This window comes from Desmodus rotundus, chromosome 7 (assembly GCF_022682495.2).
Source record: "Desmodus rotundus isolate HL8 chromosome 7, HLdesRot8A.1, whole genome shotgun sequence".
Classification (NCBI taxonomy): Eukaryota; Metazoa; Chordata; class Mammalia; order Chiroptera; family Phyllostomidae; genus Desmodus; species Desmodus rotundus.
The window spans coordinates 111,130,580-111,151,722 of NC_071393.1; the positions used below are offsets into that span (position 1 = coordinate 111,130,580).

The window sequence follows — 21,143 nt, forward strand, 5'->3', positions numbered from 1 at the left end:
TCGGGTTGTGATACGGCAGAACGGGGCGCCAGAGCGTCAGTAACAGAGATGATGCCCACTCAAACAAATGTACTATATTCTCAAACAAATATTTATATTCTGTGAAATGTGGGGCTTTTTAAGGTGCATGACCAAGGAAAGGAGCCCTACCTGCTTGGGCCTAAGGGCATCACTGTTCACATAGTCCTGGCAAGGGTACTGGGAGCCCAGCCCCGGGAATTGCCAGAAAAGAGGCCTCTTTCACGTGCCTGGACCCCTGTCTACCTTACAGGTTTAATGTCAATCTGGAAGGAAAGCAAGATCGAGTGTTTACTGAACATATGATAATTTTTGCCTCATAAAGTGTATGAGAGTATGATTACACAGTACATATCTCAATCCAGACAACAACATGGCACCGCAGGGAGACTCAGGGAATGGTGAGGTAGCTGTGGATGTACACGGGCTGCCCAAAGGACTGGTATTCGAAAGTGTGCCGCACGTCCACTCGGACTTGGTTCCCTGATCCCCTCAGCACTGAACGCATTCACTCCTCGTCAGTCCCCCATTCCCATGACAAGGACCACACCTAGAGAGCTTACTGTCACATGAACTCGCTGCTCCTTACATACCTTAACTTCTTCCAACACGCTACTCTGGCCAAACTTCTACTCTGCCAGGTTTTCCTTGCTGATTCAGGATATACTATAGTCTGTACAGTTTAAGTAAACAAATCTTTATTTATGGGCAAATGATGCACAAATAATTTGTACGTAACACGAAGGTAAGCAAGAGATGATCCCTGTCCTCAAGGAGCTTACGGTCTGCCAGGTGACCAAATAACAAGCACAGACCGACCGTCAGTGGGCAGGGCAGGAGAGCTTTACGCAGCACAGAAGGTGAAAGGAGTACATTTTATACCATGTATATTTTAACCATAAAAAAATGAAATGGCCCAAGGATGCTGGGGTTTGTATCTGCTTAAGAAGACTTCATACCTCAAGATTACAGAGAAGTCTGTTTATTCTTCTAGAAGTATTATTTGTTCACATGGGGTTGGTAGGAGGTATACTTTTTGGATAGGGGCTTGAGGTGAAGAAGAGGCTTCTGTGGCAGTCAGGGGAGGAGGTGATCAAGGTGAAGGACCAGGCTCTTCCCACTGGGAAGGCAGGATGATAGGACATGGCTTTCAACTGGGTATGAACTTGATGCATAGTAGGGACTGGAATGTTTGTTGAAAAAGGAGGAAGACATAGTCAATGCAGAGAACCCCTGAGGTTTGTAACTTGGGCAGCATGCTCAGTAGCAGTAACAACATTCATGAATACTAGTATCCACTGAAGGAGGAAGGTCAAGTTTATGGGTGGATTATGATGTGTTAAATTTTGGATGTGCTAATGTTTTTAGGTGTGAGTCAACCATGTGGGTGAGAGTTCCAGAAAGCTGTCAAAAGGCAGGTCTGATGTGGAGAAGAATTTAGGCAGAAAAATCTGGTTTAGAACTCAAGATGATTGCTGAAACTATGGGGTTGTTTGGGAGAGTGTGAGAGTGTCAGGAGAAAATAGATCCTTGAAGAATTTCAGCCTGCACGAGGAAAGCAGAGAAGGTACAGCCAGAGAAGCGAGTAATTTGTAGAGATGGCACTTGCAATGGGCTTGAAGGGGAGTTTTGACAACAGAAGACGGGAGGGTGGGGTAGGCAGTGGTGAGGGAGGGGTTCCAAGCAGAAATAACGTGCAGAGACAGGGGGCAGAGCAGCACTCCACCAACGATGCCACTCCGCAACCAGATGTTGACTGAATTTGTGGGGGAAGGATTGGAATATTCCAGGATGGGTTAGTCACCATCACTACTGTAGAAGAGAGGATGATGGTTAAGAAAAGGCCATTTCCCTCAGGGTTACTGTGACTATTACTATTTGGTGGCTCGGATATGAAGAGTCTAATAGCATCTGATCTGCTTTACTTAGGTTCTTGCCAAGGATATCTGGTAACTTTGGGGAGTCTCAGGTTACTAGGCTTAGTCGTGGTCCTCTATCTTAGTCCTCTATCCTAGATTCAGTTTGGTGTTCCAGTGTTCTTTGTGGTGACACGTCTTTGTGCCATGTCTCCACCAGGTGGTTTTCAGGAGTACTTCTATCAGTACTTTGTGTGTGTGTGTGTTTAACGAGAAATTGGAGGAGATCTTGTTTCTGGGGAAAGGAGTAATGGCAGCAACGCCACGGTCCGCGGCTCAAGTGTCATTCTGCAACCGCTCGCTCTGAGAACGCGGGGAGAAAACAATTTGAGTCCTGCTTTCCCCAAAGATCCGACATCTGCTTTCAAAGATTCATAATTCGGTTGATGTTAAAGATATGGAATTTAAAATATGACAAACAGCATTAAAATAAATTTCAGACTACCATTTTTCATTCGTTACATCGGCAAGGAACTACACAGTTTGACAACTGTGGCGGGAAGGGCGTGGGAAAGCAGGCACTGTCCCGCACACTGCGGGGACGTTTATCTGCTGTGACCTCTGGAAGGCAGCTGGCAATACTCACCAAATGCACGTCTCCTCTCACCCAGGTTATTCTGGGCAAGATCATTCACTGTAGTATAACTCTCTAGTGGCAAAGGATGACAAAGACTTAAAATGTCCATTAATAGAGGCTGGCTAAGTAATTATGGCAGATCTTCACCACAGAATAATACTTCATTAGCCCTGCTGTTCATGTATAAAACAGCTCTGGAACTATACACAACAAACTGTTGACACCGGTGGCCTCCAGGAGGGGACTGGGCTGAGGGGACAGGGGCAGGAGGGACTTTTCACTTAATAAATGTGTAACTGGTTTCCCCCTTTTACTCCAACAGCAGCAAAAAAATAAAATAAAATAAAAAGTCTTTCAGTAGTAGGGAGTTCACTACTAGTTTTGAACACACAGGAAACTTGAGAGAAAGTCATTAGTTATAGTGGGAATCACTTAGAGACACTGAAGAAAGGAAAGCCACCTGACGTTTCCCACCCACTTTTGTCTCCGCACAGAATATGGAGCAAAAAGAAAGGGAAGGGTGAGAGCAACATCACCAAGAAGTCACAAAGCCAAGCACTGCTGGGACAGAGACTTTATTGTGGCTGCTTGTGGTAAGACATCCAACCCTTCAACATGTGCATTCGGTTTTTTTGTTTCTTTCTCTTTTCACTGGAGACCACAGTGTGATGCTCGAAGGCCTTTATCCTCATCTTCTGTCAGTCTAGTCAATGGTTATTGTTTTGGTTACAGGGAAAAGTCAGGGGAATCTGGTTTAACATCCCAGTGTAAGGGCTGCACCATCTGCAAACCATTCATATAAAGTGCTTATGTTCAGTGCAAAAAGGGCAGACTCAGAAAGGCAAGCAGACGCCAGGGGATGGCCTTTCCTGGGAGACAGATGTATTCTATGACTCAAAGGAGGAAAAGCCACTTGTCAAACTTCCCCCCAAAGGGATCTAGTATTTTGTTTGCACTCTTTCCACTAACAGGAAAAAAAAAAAAACTTTGAATTTGACAGATGCCCAAAATAGTTGTTTATTTTCCTATCAAAACACCTAGCTAGGAGAGGCATCCACAGGGTTCTCAGCACCAGAGATGCTGACTTTGCTGTTACTCCTGTTTGTCTCAGCGGCAAATGTGAGATCGACAGCCTGAGCTCTGGCTGGTGGGAGGCTCAGAGCTGGTGGCAGGCCTCTCATCTGCAAATCCAAGTCACTGAGTATGACAGACCATTTCCAAAACGTTGTCACATCTTGGGTGGGAAGACAAACCCCATATTAAAGGGGCACATCACCTGCTTTCACCAACTGGATGGGACCGATTCATGGCTCTCCCGTCTGACTCTTGTCTGCAGGCCCACCTCCAAAGCAAACCCTTGACTCCCTCTGTTAAGACAAAGAAGTTCACTGCCTTCTCAGCGACCCAAGGTCTCTGCCTATCTGTCCTGGGGTCCCGAAGAGACTGAAGGGAAGCAGGAGAGAAGAGGAAGTGGTTTCCTAACCAATTTAAGGGGTTCTGATAGGACTGTAGCTCACATAGAAAGGTCTACCCATTCACTCTAGGATCCTGCCTACCATTCCTCTCCCCAGCCTCTCACTGAGGCAGCCACGTCCTCTCACTTTGCAGCAGGGATATTCACAAAAGCCAGCTCTGTGCTTGTAAGCAACCCCCCTGCATTCCCGTTTGGAGAGGCTCGCCTTTCTCTCCCTGCGGGGTGAGTGCAGTGGTGCCCTCCTGCCCGTGTCTGGGGCTCCAGACCCAATCACTTGTACGTGCAGCCACAGCTTCCAGACGCCAGCACCTGAGGGAGGAGCCTTCTGCTCAGACTACCATCCAAAGACTCATGAAACTCCTTGTGCTTTTGAGAGGAGACACTCGGAGCAGTTTTACTCCACAGGAAGCACTTGCTCCAAAGCCCCCTCTGCATGTCGGGAAGGTAAAGCAGGGAAAAGAGGCAACCCTTTTGGCGCTGCTCTATGATTCCCGATAAAACCCTTCTAATCACGAGAAGCTACTGGAATGTCTCCACACCGAGGGCACTGTGTACAAAGAGGATGACCCGGGTTAAAAACCAAAACGCAGGGAAGGTTTTCAGACAGCAGTAGTCTGAAGTAAAAGTGCCTCTTCAGCAGGGGAAGAGTTGCGTTTGTTCAGAAATGCTTGGGCGTAAACACGAGTGCACAGGGGCGTGCACGCACACTCACTCACTCTGAGGTAGGAAGAACTGGCGTCTCCAGACACACACACGGATTCCGCAGTTTTAGAAACGTGGCACTTGCGTGAAAGGGCCTGCCCTTGCCCAGGCCGGCAAGTAGCGTCCGACCCAGCTCCTTCCAACCCGGCAGAGCCAGGAAGTCTCACTGCTCAGGAGGAAAGAGGTGGGAGCATCTCCATCGACCCTGCCCCACGGTTCTCAGGGCCCGCTGCCCGCGGTCACTTCCTGGAGCCTGAGCCAAGGGCGCCTCGGGCGTGGCTGGTCAGAAGCCACTGGGAGCAGATGTCCTGCACTACAGCATCCCCACTGCTCTTGGCGGCCTGCTGCACCTGCTGGACGAGGACCGTGGCCCGTGCGTGTTCTTGCTTCACGGCAATCAGATAGGCAGAACGCAGTTTGCAACATGTCAGGTAGGCCTGAACCTGGCAACGGGCAGAGGAAACAGAGGGGAAACATCAGTGAGCAGTCGCCAGGAAACACAGCACCGCACCGGAGCTCAGGCGCCCACGCCTTCGCGTCTCGCCTGCCACACCAGCCATGGGGTTCTTACCTTTTATTACATCATAGCACTCTCTGAATATCCCGGGCACCAGGCTAGTACACCGTGTTATTTTATAGTGTAAAAAGTTATTACAAAGAAGATAATACAAAGAATTTCAAAGAGGAGGAGGCAAGCAGGAAGGCAGAGTCTGGCCTCTGTCCTTTTCCTCTGAGGCCTTCCTCCCCACCGTCCCGGGCTCTCTGCTTCCTCCTGGCTTCACTGCCCACACGTTGGGACTTTAGTTACTTGGGCGGTTATTTGATTGGTGTCTGTCTCCTTGACTAGACTTTACGATCCACGAGGATGGGAATAGCATCTGCTCTCTCCACCCTTGCATTCCTGGTGCCTAGCACAGAGCCTGGCATGTAGTGGGGATTCCGTGAGTACGCATCAAATGAATAACGAGTGACTGAATGGACAGTTACCTTGTCCCCCACGATGGGCACACAGGTCCCACTCCTTGATTTTTCTTTTCTTTTTTTTAATGATTCTATTTACTCATTTTTACAGAGAGGGGAAGAGAGAGAGAGAGGGAGAGAAACATCAGTGTGTGGTTGCCTCTCACACGCCCCCCCACTGGGGACCTGGCCTGCAACCCAGGCATGTGCCCTGACTGGGAATCGAAACGGCAACCCTTTGATTCACAGGCTGGTGCTCAATCCACTGAGCCACACCAGCTAGGACTGATTTTTCTGTTTTTAACCTTCTCAATTTAAAATCTTTTAACAGAGATTTGGGGAATGAAACTTATAAACATAATAAGAAAAGGCCTAACTTTTGTTGTTTGGATCAGAGGAAGCTCAGTTTTGGACATGGGGGTTGTCTCTCCTACGCTCCGACACCTTCAATCTCAGGACCCCCAGCCTGGTGAAGATGGGAACCCCTTTTCCCAGGTCCCAATCTCACTGTCACCTCCCTGACTAGCCGGTGTTCCAGGCCAGCGAACAGTGAGGCCCTTGCAAGAGGCCTCAGAGCTTTCTCCAGAAGCTGCCTTTCGGCTGTGACAGGCCCTCCTGGTGCTGGAGGGGACGCATCCCTCTGCGTGTTTCAGTGCTCCATATTCTTTTTTGTCTTGGTCGCTAAAGTCTTTCTTTCCTAAATTCAGTCATCATGTCCTACTCATCATCTATAGTTAGAAGTCTGGCGTGTTCTGAGCTCACTAAAGTGATCATCAGGTCCTGCTGTTTTGGTGTCTGCCTGCTGCCTCACATCAGTTCTCACCCAGGTCTTCAGTCCCACTTGGTACCCATGTGTACGTTAGATCCATAACACAAGCTGGCAGGCAAAATCCCTACCTGGAGAAGGAGGGCACTTTGCCAGAAAGGATGGAATAGGAACCGAATGAAGCTATTTTGGGTAAGATTTTGTGGCCTGAGATTACTTAAGTGTGTAGAACAGCTGCTGAAAAAAGAAACAACCCTTAAAAGTAATGACTGTAGATTTTAGTGCATGACTTTTGCAGGGACAAAGGCCCTGTCCTGTTGAGTGGGAGACTCACTGAAGGCGTGGAGAAGGACCGCAGTCTGGGACTCAGGGAGTCTGCGTGTCTGGCCTGGCTGGCAGGTACTCACTTGGGTTCTAGAAAAGTGAGCCTCTCCATGTTTCAGAATTCCATCCTTGCCACAGGAACTCATCAAGGTGTTGCAGAAATAAAGAAATGTTAAGAACATATTTGCCTTAACCCCTTAAATGAAAAATGCCCTGAAAATTTACTCCAGGGATGAGCAGTACCGCCCCTGGAGTGGGTCAGTGGTTGTGTAAGAAGCTGTTTGCCCGATACCGGTGTCCTTCCCACTCGGCTGCCGGGTCATCCCACTGCTAGTGGCCACGCCGTCTGGCTGGGTGTTCCCATGCCTCTCCTGGCCTGTGGGCCTTCCTCTAATGGCAGCTGGATCGGGTCTGTCAGAAGCAGCTGGGAATAATTTTATTTTGGCTGGCACTCCTTACAAAGGCAATGTGACGCAGAGGTTCACTGATTTCTTGCTAAACAGGGAAGAGCTCAAAGGGGGCAGAGGAGAAAGGACTGTTCCAGGCAATGAGACCCCGGTGGGTATGTGTTCATTAAGGGTTAGGTGGGGTCTTCATCCTACTGTAGATGGTACCCTTTTCCCTTCAGAGTAAAGAAATTCCTGTCCAGCCCAGGCCAGGTGGCTCAGTTGGTTAGAGCATTATCCTGATATACCAAGGTTGTGGGTTCAATCCCTGGTCAGGGCACATACAAGAGGCAATCAATGAATGCATAAATAAGTGGAATAACATATCAATGTTTCTCTCTCTATAAGAAAAAAAAAATCAATACATAAAAATTTTAAAAAAGAAACGCCTGCCCACTCTGAGAGCCTCATTCAATCAGTCACCTGATGGTGGAAGTGAGGGCTTTCCTAGGGCTGTCTGACAGAAGACCTCCACAGAAAATGGAGACTCAAGAGCAGCTGAGGACATGTGTGTCTTGGGGATAAAGAAACAGGAAGGTGGGGAGAAAATGCAGATGACTATAACTAAACAACAAAATAATTAAAAAAAAAAAAGAAAGAAATGGGAGGGCAAAGGCTCATGCGGTCAATGTTCAGGCATCTACTCCCTCTCGTCGCCCCAGATCCGGGTCCCAGCTCCGGCTCTGGAGAACAAAGAAGCTGAGATGCCAGGATGGATGGAACTGTCATGCGGAGCAAGGAGTAAAGATGACAAGGCAAGTGTACGGTGATCATTGTGAGCACCGCCAGGGTGTGGAGAAAACTCCGCTCACCTTGTTGTCATCGTTGTGTATTGCCTGGATGAGGGCCTCCAGCTCCTGTGCAGAACAGAAAGACAGCAGTCGTGAGAGGGGGAAGGGCCCCGGTGCGAGAGCTGGGGCCCAGTCCAGTGTCGGCCCAGCTCTTCCGACTCCAGGAAGCGGATGCCGGACTCTTTTGTTTAAACTCAACTCCTGCTGCAAGGGCAACAAAGAAAATCTAATGATAACACTAATCTTACGAATTTGAGGAGAAGGAACAGCTCTCAAGAGGCCTGTCTTTGGCCTTCACAAACAATGTGGCTCTGTCACAGGGGGACAATTTCACAGGCAACATGCTTCAAAGGCCATGTGCAGACCCGCCTTGACCTCCTCCACAATGACAGGGAGGAGCTTCACTCCAACAATCCATGGACACTTCCCGGTGTGAACAACATTAAAATGGATGCCGAGGGCTACCTTCTGGGTAGAGAGGTATTACCACGAATTTTCTTCCCAGAGAAAGGTTGATTAGAGTGAGGCCATTCATTATTACAGAAGGGTCAGAAAGAGAAAGGGGTCTTGCAGAGCTTCAGGTGCATTGTGGGGAACAGAAATAGGAAAGGGGGGGTGTAAAGACACTGAAACAGAGGGAAGAGCCAAGAGGTCTGGGAGTGAGTGCACCTGCGGTGGAATTCTCTTGAATGCTTCCAAGCAGTTGAGGAGGATGGTGTCCCCGTCACTCTTGGCTGCCATGCCTGACTCACTGACACATTTGAGCAGCTGTCGGATCTCACTGTATTTGCTCCTCTCCACCAGCTGCCGGGCGGCTCTGCAGTAGGTTGCGGCAGCATCCAGCTGGAAGTCCTAGAACAGAAGATGGGATGCTGGGCTTAGGGCGTCAGGGGATATGGGCAGCGGGAAAGAAGGCAGCACTTAAAAAGCTCCCACTATGCCTGGTGCAGGTAAGCCATACTGATTGTAGTCACAATAGAGAAGACACATATGACAAATAAAAAAAGTAAGCAAAATTTTCCTCTTTTGGAGTTAAGCAGACATTTAAGAAGTAACCATAAAAATTTAACCTTAACATCGAAACTGATACATCTCACATGCTGTTGTATCACTTTATGAAAAGATTCTAATCAAGTTCATAATAGCAGTTCATGCTGTCTCTGAGTCACCTTTTCTTGGGAAACGGATGCTGGTGCAGGTAGGTGCTGCCCTGGGTGCCGTTAGGAGGTGCCTTAGTGTTTGGAAACAGACCAATTCACCGAAAGACTGATTTGTTGGAAGCTACCCGACAAGCACTTTAACTTTAAGCCTGGTCTAGGACCATCCTTGCCACAGGGTCTGGGAGGAGCTGCTGCTCTACCTGATCACCAGGGGTATCTGTGTGTGGGGAGCTTTGTCCAACACGGAAAAGGGTGGGAAGAGAGAAATCTGTCCACTGTTCATGAAGCCACTGGTCCATGAGACACGCATAATGCTTGAGTGTAAGACCCTGCCAGCCAGAGTGGGGGTCCCCAGGGTGTCTGCATGCAGCTGTGCGGTAGGGGCTGGTCTGGAGAAGCCACTCTGCTCCAGGGGCACAGCTGTACCTGGGTCCTCTAATCACAGGCAACAGAAAACGTACCATATTTTGCTGTGTGTAATGCGCACTTTTTTTGCCCACATTCTTGAGGGAAAAAATAAGGATGCACATTATACATGGGAGCACTAATTCCATATCTATATAAATGTTTTTTTAAAGATTTTATTTATTTATTTATTTTAGACAGAGGGGAAGGGAGAGAGAAAGAGAGGAAGAGAAACATCAATGTGTGGTTGCTTCCCACGTGCCCCACACTGGCCCGCAACCCAGGCATGTGCCCTGACTGGGAATCAAATTGGCAACCCTCTGGTTCGTAGGCCAGTGCTTGATCCACTGAGCCACACCAACCAGGGCTATAAAAAAGTTTTTAATTCTTTTATTTATGCTCATTGCGTTAAAAGTGTAATTCTAAAAAAGCAATAATGATATCTGTAGGCAAAATAATACCCTGGAATAAGATAATTGGTTTTGTTTCTGAATGTAAGTAAATAAAAAATTGAATTAAAAATTAAAACAAAAGATTCTTTTCCTGAAAGTTTGGGCCAAAATGTGAGTGCACATTATATACGGGAGCGAGTTACACACAGCAAATTACGGTTCTCATCAAGCCGGCTCCTGGGCGAGTGGAGGGTGGCGGGGTGGCCCTGGCTGCCAGTGGCCCCCCCTGCTGAGCAGGACCCACCCGCCCCTCAGTGGCCACCTCCTGTAGTCACACTTCCCTGAGGGGCTGAGCAGAGGCTCTGCAGGTAAACAGTTATGGGGACGTGGCCTCGACTTGCATCAGGTATTTATTTGCTAGCTTTTGACGCATTTGTCACTGGTTACTTGGCTTTTGGTGAAGTGGCCTAGGGTCTTGAATTTGACCCAGCTCTCTAATAGCCACCTCCTTAATTTCATCCTTGATGTGCATGTAAATCTACTTTCCTGGAGATAAAAATTTTCCGAAAAATAGTCTCTCATGGAACCGGTAAGGTGCTGATCGCCCTCAGCATATCTCGAGCAATCCAAGTCATACCTGCAGAACGCGGAACGCAATTCCAAAGCCGTCTTCTACGCTTTTCCCTCCTAGCATGACCTGCAAAGGAGAGGGCAATGGGCTTAAAGGAGCAATGATTCCGGGAGTAGCCCCTCAAACAAGAGCGAGGGCCCCCACTTATTCATTTATTCAACAGATACTTGTTGAGACTGTACTAGGAGCCAGGCACTAGCCATACGGGAGTAATCAACGTGGACTTGCTCTCCAGGCCTGTGGCTCGTACTCTGGCTGGGTGGCAGCCATCGAACAACAGAAACAGTATCAGATGATCACAACTGTGATAAACGCTCAGAGGGGACAGTCTGCTGGGGGCCTGAAACATCGTGCGTACCTTGCAGGCAACATCCATTTTCATGTGGTTATTTCCAAACAGGGTTGGCAGAGGCAGGGTGGTGGTCTGAGAGGTCCCAGCACTTTCACACCGATGTAGAAACCTAGTCACTTCCATCTGCAGCTGAAGGGTGTTCATGTGCCTGCGGTGACAGGAGAGCCACCGTCTAGCCTCCTGAGGGGTTTCAGGAGTGACGTGATGAGGGCTGGGTGACTGGGAAATCATAACACCAGAGCAGTGGAAAAGGCAAAAGAAATGATGGAGAAGGAGAAAACAGCAAGATACCCTCAGAGCGACTATGAGAAGACAAACCCGGGCGGTCTGGTGCCCTGCACAGACTCACAACAGTGAAGGTGCTTCGTGGAACCGGATGAGGCCCAGTGCTTGCGTCAGTAAGTATTTTCGGAGCACCTGTGTGCTGCCAACCACAGAGGTCAAGAGAGACATGAACCCGGTCCTCACCGAGCCCATCGGCTGAGGGGAGGTGAATGATGAGCAAGCACAGAAAATAACCAGCAACTGGGTCTGTGAGGCGGTAAGTGATGGCGGTGGTGTGTTTAGATGTTGTGTCCTAAGCAGCAGGATCAGCAGGCAGAGGGGCTGCGAGGGCAGAAGGACTGGGTATGTTGAGGAGTCCCTGGGAGGCCGGCGTGACTGATGCTCAGCAAGAAGACAGCAGCTGGGAGAGGAGGTGGAGGCACAGGCAGGAGCCAGATCATGCAGGGCCCCTTTTGCCTATGGTGAGGGGTTTGGAGGTTCGTGTGCTTGTAACATGTGATCCCAACCCTCCCCTCACTCTGCTCTGTAGGCATTCCACACTTCTACTAGACACATCTTCGAGAAATGCTTCCTTTTAGATGAGTATATTCCCACCCCCCACCCAAGGGTTTAGGCATGGGCAAGAGCAGCTGGTTCCCCACAGTCGCTCAGTTCTACCCTTTCTGCCCCGCCCGGCTTGTTTCCTGAACCCGGAGCTACCTTGACACATCCGCTGCAGTCATCTTCTTTCGGAAGAAGGGGTTTTTTTTCTTTTTAGAGCTGCGGGAGGTTTCTTGGAGGTAGGTCTTCAGGTGGTCCTTGGCCTTAAGCAGCCATGAGAGCTTCTCTCCCAGTTCCGTGTATGTCTGTGCCTTGTGACTGAAGAACCGAATGCAGGTCATGGCTGCCCGGACTTGGTCCTGCAAGGGAAAACAAGAGTTCAGGGCAAAGGAGGTCAGGGATAGTGGAGGATGGGGGTGTGAGAATTCTGATCTGATCCCCACCTCTGACGCTTGCTTGCCCGCGCCCCTCCCACTGGCAGCTGCACTGCTGTCTTCTGTCAGTCACTCCTGGGCCCCAGAGATCCCACAGCGAAGTGACCGGCTGAGCCCTCGCGTAGGACAGTGTTCCACCACAGAAGAGATCTTTAGAAGGATACTGTTGATTCGCCATTCACCTTGGCTTCACTCTCACGGTGGCATTGAATAACTCAGTTTCCCTGTGATCTAGTACTGGCAGCCGTCAGCCAGATTGGGAGAAACTTGTTTCCTCTCCCTTCATGCGTCTTCTCTAAAAACACTTACTCCTTCATTCCTATGAATTTTGCACTCATGCCTCATGTTTACCCTGAAACTACCACCTACCTCTTTTTTCTCTTTTACATTACTTGGCTTCTGAAGAATGCCACCACTGACAAGATTAAAGTTTACCTCTTTTGGGTGGGGAGAGCAATCCTATTACTTAACAATGCTAGAGGGCAACTCAGATTTGCTCTAGCATCAGCCAAATAGCAAGGCTGGGAAGGAATGACTCCTGTTCCCCTGATCGGTACAGTCTCCCCTGGCGCGTGGCAGGGCATCAGTGACAGAGACAGAGGCAGGCTGGGGCCCACTCTCACCTTCATAAACTGCTGCAGCTCATACAGGATGTGGTAGTAGTTCTTCTTCTGTAAATGTTGGCAGGCAGCGAGCAGGTACTCTCCCCAGCTCTCCAGGGTTGCATCAATGGATTCTAGCAAGTTTTCCAAAACGTGCAGCTTTCCACTTTTATAGCTTGGCTGGAAAATGCCTTCTATGAAGACTTCTGGGGGACTCTCCTGCAGCAGGACAAAGCAGGAAGTCACAAGTCTTGAGCCCGGGTCTGGCGCTGACTGGACTTAGGCTCATTCTGAGTTTTTTTCTGGATCCTTCTAGACCACAGGTGGCAAACACAAGGCCTGCAGGCTGAGCCCGGCCCTCCACCTTGTTTTATCCAGCCCGGCACCTTGTTTTTACCAGGCGGCAACACCAAGCTCTCGCTTAACGGTGAAGGAATAGTTGCATTTATATAGTCTTAAAATCACATTCAGCCCTTTGAAGGCAACCGCGAGGCTGATGTGGCCCCCGGTGAAAATGAGTTTGACACCCCTGTTCTAGATCTTTTGGGTGTCACAGAAGTCTTCACGAATCCGACTCTCAATCCCACTTCACGAATCCCATTGCCTCCTTTCCTTCACTGAAAGATCCTTGACAGAGTTACCTGTGTTCACTGTCTCCTGTTATCTCCTGGGATTTTTCTCTTGAACCCACTCTTACCTAGTTTTGAACCCATGGCTCCATTGAAACTGTCCCTCAGGTTTCCAGTGACCTCTACTGTATTAGATCTAAAAGTTAATGCTTGTCCTTGTTTTCTGCCTGATCTACTGACAGCTTGTGATGCAACTGATGGCTTCCTCCTCCTTGAAAATTTTTCTTTATTTTTGCCTCCAGGACACCACCCTCTCCAGGTTTTATCTCTACTTTTCTGGCTACTTAGTTTCAGTCTCATTTGCTGACTCTCCTCATCTCCCCAGGGCTTAGGAGAAATCTCTCATTTTTCTACCTATTGGGGATTTCATATAGCGTCAGTGCTTTAAACACTGTTTACTTGTCGACTGTGCCTAAACCCGTTTCCAGCCTGTCCATTCCTTCTGAACTCCAGCACTGTGCACCCAGCTGATGTCCAATTGCCTGTTCAACACATCCTCTTCGGTACTTAGTAAACCTACTACATCTAAAACTGTGCGGGTAATTGCTTCTTCTAAATCTGCTCTTTCTGCAGTCTTCTCTTTCTCAGGTGGAGATTTCGTTCTTCTAGTTGTTCAGTCAAAATCCTCAGTCATCCCCTGCCTCCACGCAAAATTCATCAGCAATTCTATTGGCTGTGCTATCAAAACACATACAGAGTACGTAGGAATCTGACCACTTCTCGCCACCTCTACGGTACCACCCTGGCCCAAGCCATCATCAGCATGTGCTTTGGCTCCCATCCTCCACTTCTGCCTCTCTTTTGTCCAATGCCAACAATCCAACCTAAGTCATTCTGTAAAACGTAAGTCAGATCACGTTATTCCTCTGGTCAAAATACTCCCATGCTTTTCTCTGTCACTCAGTGCGAAGCCCAAGTCCTTACAATGTCTACCAAGCCCTATGTGAGCTGGCTCCTGTTGCCTTTCTGACCTTACGTGTTCCTACCCGTCCCAGCCCAGTCTGCTCCAGCCACCCCGACCTTCGCTAGTCCCTCCGCCTGGACTGTGCTTCCTCCACAGTCGGCATGGCTCACTCCTACCTCCGTTGTGCCTTTCCTCAGATGTCGTCTTCCCTTGGCACCCTGTCTAAAACTGCACAGCCCACCCCTTCCCCTGCTTTATTTTTCGTGTTCTACTCATGACCTACACCATGTATTTTATTTCTCTGGCTTATTGTCTCTCTTTCCACTATCATGTAAGTTTTACGAGGGCAGATATTTGTGTCTGTTTTTCTCACTGCTGTATCTTTAGCGTCCAGAATAGTTCTCAGCTATAACAAATATGTCTTGGATAAATGGATAAATGATAAACACTATGTAACTCCTCAGGAAAGTACACAATATACTAACCCCCTTCCTTCTGAAGCTCAGCTGTGGGTCAGAGACCTTGAGCCATAAACCCCTATTCCACAGTCATGGAAAAGACAATCATTATGGCATTTAGATTTTAGGTCAGGAGAGTAACTAATGGAGAGTAAAAGATGGCTATAAGCTCATGGGAGTATAACCACGGCGGCCCAGTAGCGCCGGGCACCAGCTGCTTAGAAGCGGGTAAGACCTGGGCTTTGAGGACATCCACAGAGGGTGATTCTTTCCTGATTCTGGCTGTTCCTACCTGAGAAGCCCAGACCTAACCTACACGTTGTAGGACAGACTTTAAGGAGCAGAAGCATCAGCTCCATAGGAAAGATGGAATTCCTCCGAGGAGCAACACATTAAGGACTTCCACTTCATTGCTTCATCTATCCACTCACTCATCCATCAAATTGGCACCAGGCCAGGTATCTGAAAATACAGATTAGTAAAGCACAGGCCTTCTCGGTTCACATGGGTAGACACAATGGTGAACAAACTGTCGCAATCCTGTGGGAAAAATGCAGTAACAGAGCTGTGACCTAGTTACAAAGGTGTGGAAAAGGAAGAGATTATTAACATTATTTGCATGTTCTGTGAACATGCAACAGAGGAGGTCTGAAGAGATAAAACGAGTGTCCTCAAAGAACAAAAGGAGGGGCCAGGGCATTGTGGGTAGAGGGAGGAGCACATTTAGACTCGTGGAGGTAATAAAGCAGTACACGGTACAATCAGAAAAATTTAAGTGATTTGGCAAATCTGGAATATAGGGTATAGGTAGGATCTGTGGTGAAAATACGCTGGAGAAATAAGGGCCCTAATCCTGGTGGGTCCTGCATGCCTACCAAGGCATTTGGACTTCGTCCTGTGGCCATGGGGAAGGCCTTGTAGGGAGGAGAACAGCATGAAGCATGTGCAACATAAACAACACGTGTTTATGTTTTAGAAGCTCATTCTGGGTCAGCGTGGTAGGTAAAGGAGTGAAAAGGGCATACACCTTCTGAGACCCAGGCACTTAGTTACGGTTACCACTATGTGTTTTTCTGTTGTCCTCAGTCTGCCTGAGAACGGAGGCAAGGTATTCCAGTTCAAGGGTAATTGTGATCACAGGGGATGGAAAGGAAGCTTCCATCCTGGCTCTGATGAATGTAAAGGACGGGAACGCTGTGGTCAGCTCACTGTAAGATAAGTAAGTAAGCCGCTTAACCCTCTGGACTAGTCATTAGTTAGAAGAAATGGAACTGGGTGACTTCCATTCTCTGTCTGTGCTTGGGAGAAGCAGATTTACCTCCAGACTCATTTGGAAACAAGGGAAAGGAAAAAGTTAGCAATTAAACTCCAAATAATATAACTTTCACATTCTTCTTGAGACCTGGTCCATAGCTAAGGCCCAGTTAGTAGCTAAGTCGGTGCAGCGAAGCATTTCCCTCTCGCTGTCCTGTAGGGGTACAGTGACTATGACCCTGGGAACTCTTGACTTCACTTGGAGCAATCCTCCAAGGTACCTGCCTGTGTCTGCACACTTTTACTGGCTGCCATTTAGAATTAGGGTGGCAGACTGAAACTGAAGTATACCTTGAGGTCCTTTAATTTTATATGCAATTTGGTATGAATCAGCCAATTCCTCGTAAAGTTTTCATGGAACAGTCCAGTAAAAGAGGGAGTGCCACAGGGTCATGGTGAAACAGAGGCCAGACTTGGCTTAATTTTGCTTAACAATGGCTCCAAAGATGAAACGTCCTTCAGGGTGCCTCAGCCTGCTGTTGGGAGGAGGGCAGCGATGCCAGCAGGGGAAAGGAGAGCACAGCCTCCTCCCATTGGATACTGGGGCTCGAATACAGGGTTTGTGCTATGGGGGATTCCTGGCCCTCGTGGTGACCGCTCAGCAGACGAGCAGCTGGGTCAGCAGGAGGACACAGTCCCAGGGCAGGTGCGACGTGTGTGCAAACAGAGAGGTAAAGCAATTTGCCCAAACATCCGATTCCGGAGACCAGACTCCGAACTGCTATTTGATTCTGCTGTGGGCTTTGGGAGAAGAACTGAACTTCGTCACTGCCAGTCAGAAGGCAATTTGGGATCCCCGCTAGGACTGGCTGCACCCCCATCAAATCATGATTTGTGTAGACAGAATTTTCCATTTTGACCTGGCTCTGCCAGAGGTGATCTCACAGCTCAACACTGGGTTTAGTGTAAGGGGGTTATCGGTCCCCCCACCAGCCCCCTAAACCTGAGTGGCCAACCAGGAAGGTACAGCAGGCCCTGCCCTCTGAGAGCTGCGCCTGCGCCTCACCTTGCTGAGCAGGTGCAGCAGGGCTTCCCGCAGGCAGCCGTGCCTCACGTAGAAGCCGACGACGGCCAGGCTGGTGCTGTAGTTGTGCAGGTAGAAGAGGCATTCCTGGTAGTAGGTGTTGCTCGTGATCTTCCCTTCAGGAATCACCTCCAGAGAGAGGCTCTGGGTCCGAAGGGTAGCTTCCAGTTCTTTCAGGGTGGCCAAGTAATCATCGTCTTGCTGATAGGAGAGAGTGGGAGGGAAAAATTTCAGCTGCCCCTGAAATTATTGCCTTCAAACAATATTTAACAACATGGAAAAATGCTCACGATATAGTTTTAAGGGTAGGAAAACAGGCAGGATGCAAAATTCTATATATTAGAATACTATGTAACACCAATTGTCATTAAAAAACATAACAGAAAATTCACCAAAATCCAAATACTACTTAAGTCTGGGTATGAGATCATATGTGATTTTTATTATTTAAAAGTTTTCTGTAGTTTGCTTTGAAAAAAAAGGATTCTGTATTACTTATCTCACCATATATAGTCATTTATCCAACTAAATATAATGGAAAGAACAAAATCCAAGCCTGGCAGCTCTGAGCGGAAGTGGATCTTTTCCCCAGGTCATTACCGCTCCTGTGCCTCCCTCCCCGAGCGGTCCCTCTGCCTGCCGTGCTCTTACCATGGACAGGAGTGGCCTCACTGTGGACTCCAGGTACTCCACCATGTCCAGGACCAGTCTTGAGCCATGACTCAGCTGATTGATGTCAAAGGGGGGCTTCAGGCAGCGACTGAACTTCTCCCGAGCCGCAGTGAGGTTCCCAGCCTTGAGGCAGGCCATTCCCCAAGCATGCCATGCCCCAGAGGTATCAAGCCCAGTCTTTGTGGACACCTGGAGGAAAAATTGCTCCTTTTAGCTAGAGGTACCTCTGTCAAGGCCTGAGAGTCCCCAAGACCTATTAAGTCCCCTTGTTGCCATCATCTCTCCTCACCCCCAACCTCTGCAAACTGGTCATGCCCTAGATACTTCCCCATGGCCAAGAGCAACTGAGAGATGGCAATCCCTGCTTGCATGGCTAGGCAGAGGCAATTCACTACAGTGCGGTAGGGTAAGCTTTGTCTTTGTCTCACCTCAACGCCTAGTTGGTAGTACTCAGCTTCCAAAAGTTGGTTCCTCAGCCTGGTTACTGCAGCCGGCTGCAAGAGCTGGTCCAGAGATGGCACGTGGCGATAGGCAGCAGCAACTAAAATATTCAGGACGTCTACCTTGCTGATGTAGCTACGGGAGGAAAAGGATAAGGCAATGAGGCTCCACAGAGTCTTACTAAGAATAGTTGCTGCTTACAGGTTTCCTGTTTCCTTTCCAATGTGAAATGGGGTAATGAGAATCGGGATGTACACAGACACTAGGAACCAAGGCTCTGGAGTCAGACTCTGAACCTCAATTAGCAGCTCTATGATCTTAGGAGAGTTAGTTAACCTTTCTCTGTCCCAATTTACTCATCCATAAAATGAGTATGAAAATGAAATCACCCAGAGTTTAGGTAAGAGCTTAGGCTAGTGTCTGGAACTTTGCAGGCACTCATTAAATGTTAGATATTGACACGTGGGGTAGAGACACTCAGGTCTTCTGTTTGCGGCATGGCCTTTACACTGAATGTTGGAGGCTCACAAGTGACCCGTTTGCTTTTTGGTCCTTTTGAACCCTGCCTGCGCAGGAGAGAGCAGAGAGGCTGTATCCATGGCTTGCGCTCCTGGTCCATGCAGAGGTCACATCATTACCGTTCCCTGGAGGCGCTACTGGGCAGGGGCTTCCTGGTCCTTCCCTTGGGTTCTAGTCTCCTGGACTTGACTTCCTTTCCCTGGGCTAAGAATGGGCTCTCATGACAGCCCACTGGGACTGCCACCTTTATTGTGCTCCTGGTACCTGGTGACTGCAAAAACCTTACAGTGACAGAAAGCCCAGAGGGGTGGATTGTTCTGTCTACTGCTGCCTGAACGCAGGGTTCTCAAATCTTGTATCACAGTTCTAGCAAGAAACCCCATGGGTCCCGACTTGTCCACCGATTTCCCTGAAAAGGGATTCAGGGTGTGAGTGATGCTCAACCTAGCGTGAGTGGAGTAGGAAAGTATAGTGTGTAAAAGCAAATTTGGTGTCACTGGGTATTATTCATTTGTAATAGGTGGTGTGAGTTTTGTAAGAGTTAAAAACAGTAGAAAAATACTCTGTAAACCAGTTCTAAACACATATGGGAGATGTATTCACTCCTCTCAGCAAATAGCAGAGACAGCAGAGTGGATGTATCTGAGCCCAGGGTAGGGGAGAGAGATGCACAATTTGAAACCACTGCTGAAGGCCATGGTGCCTGGGGTGGGTGAGAACCCTGCTGAAGGAAGGACTCCCTTAATCTCTGCTGCCCTCGGCCTGAAGCGGGTATTTCCTCCATCTGTAGATTTTGAAGGAAGCATAGGAATTCATGTTAATTTTGCCCCCCCTACCCAATCTATCTTTTTCTTTTAATACTTTACCCCACTTACATTACTGATATTCAAGTTATATTTAGATATATTTTTATTTTTGCCTTAAATTTTATTTTTTTGCTATAGGGAGGGGTTTCTGTTCTTTCCCCCTCTTCTCCATTTCTGATGCTTTTCATGGTTATTTAAAAAACTTTACTTAAGATGTTATATGTATGGATTCATTTATCAACTTGAAAAATGATGTAGCATCTAATGCCTCTTGATATAAAAGAGTGAAATTAACTCCTTAATACTTCCTTCCACTTTCTGTCCTGCCTTCTTCTGTCTTTCTCAACTTTTTGTTTTTTGTTAATAAAAATAATAAAGCTAACATTTTTGAAATGTAGGTTCAGTTTTTAGCCCTTTACATGGATATTCTCACTTTATCCTCATAACAGACCTATGAGATAAGTGTTATCATCATCCCCATTTTACAGAGGAGGAAACTGAGGCCCAGAGTGGGTAACGGACTTGTTTAGGGTCACAGAGCTCGGAAGTGGTGAAGCCGAGATTCACTGCAATCTCTGCTAGCTGGTGAGTCTGCAGGCGAGGACTCTGAGCAAGCGCCCAAAGGTACTACGAAGACAAGTAGGCTCTCTGCTCCCAAATCTGGCTAGGACTGAGTGCTGGGAACACGCAGCATGAGTCACACCTGGGCGGACAAGCTGGGAACTGGGAGTTTTCATCGTCAAGTTAATACATGGAGGCAGAGCAGGTTGTGCAGGGACCCGGGGCTTAATCACACATTTCCCAGAAAGATTTCTACTTTATGACTCAGATTCCTCCCTGTGACACAGGGATACGTCAGTCCCTGGTGTGCTTTATAGGTCAGTTACTCAGAGCCTCCTGAGGCCACAGTCTGAATCTGGTCAAGGACGGGGCAGAGTTTTGGTCAAGGGCAAGCACTGGACATTCAGGGAGGACACATCTTTAAAAGCCAGAAAGTCCCACAGAGATTAAAGGTGCTCCCCTGAACGACCCATCAACCAGAGTCTTTAATGCTGCTCTAAACTGGTATCACGTACAAGTCAACTGGAGTCTTCCTGCCTGGGTATAGCTAGAGAGCACTCTGCTTTGAGGATCCACTCAGGGAAAGAGAAGGACAGAGACTGCTAAGGTAGGGTGAAGAAGACCACGTGTGATCTGGTGACAGCACTACATTAACACCAAAGTGAGATGCAAACGTGTCAGTACGTCTTGTCAGAAAGGGTGGTGAGGTGAAAACTCACAGTGGGGTCAGGAAAAGAAGCTGGAAAGAAATGACCGCCATGCAAAAGAACAGACACGTGTTCCCACATACCTGTCACAAAGAGCCAGGTCCTGGCTGCGGCCGGCCTTGACAAACATCATCTTGGCGCTGAAGAGCAGCTGCTTCATGATGTCTATGAGCAGCCCTGCGTCCACCTCCGGGTTGGCGAGGCCCTGGGACAGCCCGCAGCAGTGCTCGATCAGCTGGTGGCCGCAGGCAGTGCTGTCCCGGTGCAGACTCAGGATGGCGATGCACAAGGAGGCGCTGGGGGCCTGGCCGGTGGAGAGGAGGGAGAAACACC

General features: G+C 48.5%; 1 protein-coding gene across 1 annotated transcript in view; it reads right to left on the minus strand.

Moving 5' to 3' along the window:
- Positions 1-3,070: 3,070 nt before the first annotated feature.
- The window catches only part of ZFYVE26 (zinc finger FYVE-type containing 26), a 59,706-nt gene continuing 41,633 nt past the window's right edge, over positions 3,071-21,143 (minus strand). Inside the window, exons 32-42 of the mRNA XM_024567618.3 lie at positions 20,894-21,114; positions 18,205-18,352; positions 17,756-17,965; positions 17,087-17,305; positions 12,797-12,994; positions 11,899-12,098; positions 10,921-11,062; positions 10,569-10,628; positions 8,644-8,826; positions 7,996-8,040; positions 3,071-5,130 (exon numbers count right to left, since the gene is read on the minus strand). Of these exons, the coding sequence (XP_024423386.2) occupies positions 4,927-5,130; positions 7,996-8,040; positions 8,644-8,826; positions 10,569-10,628; positions 10,921-11,062; positions 11,899-12,098; positions 12,797-12,994; positions 17,087-17,305; positions 17,756-17,965; positions 18,205-18,352; positions 20,894-21,114 (1,830 nt within the window). The 3' untranslated portion in view covers positions 3,071-4,926. The remainder of the gene's footprint in view (positions 5,131-7,995; positions 8,041-8,643; positions 8,827-10,568; positions 10,629-10,920; positions 11,063-11,898; positions 12,099-12,796; positions 12,995-17,086; positions 17,306-17,755; positions 17,966-18,204; positions 18,353-20,893; positions 21,115-21,143) is intronic.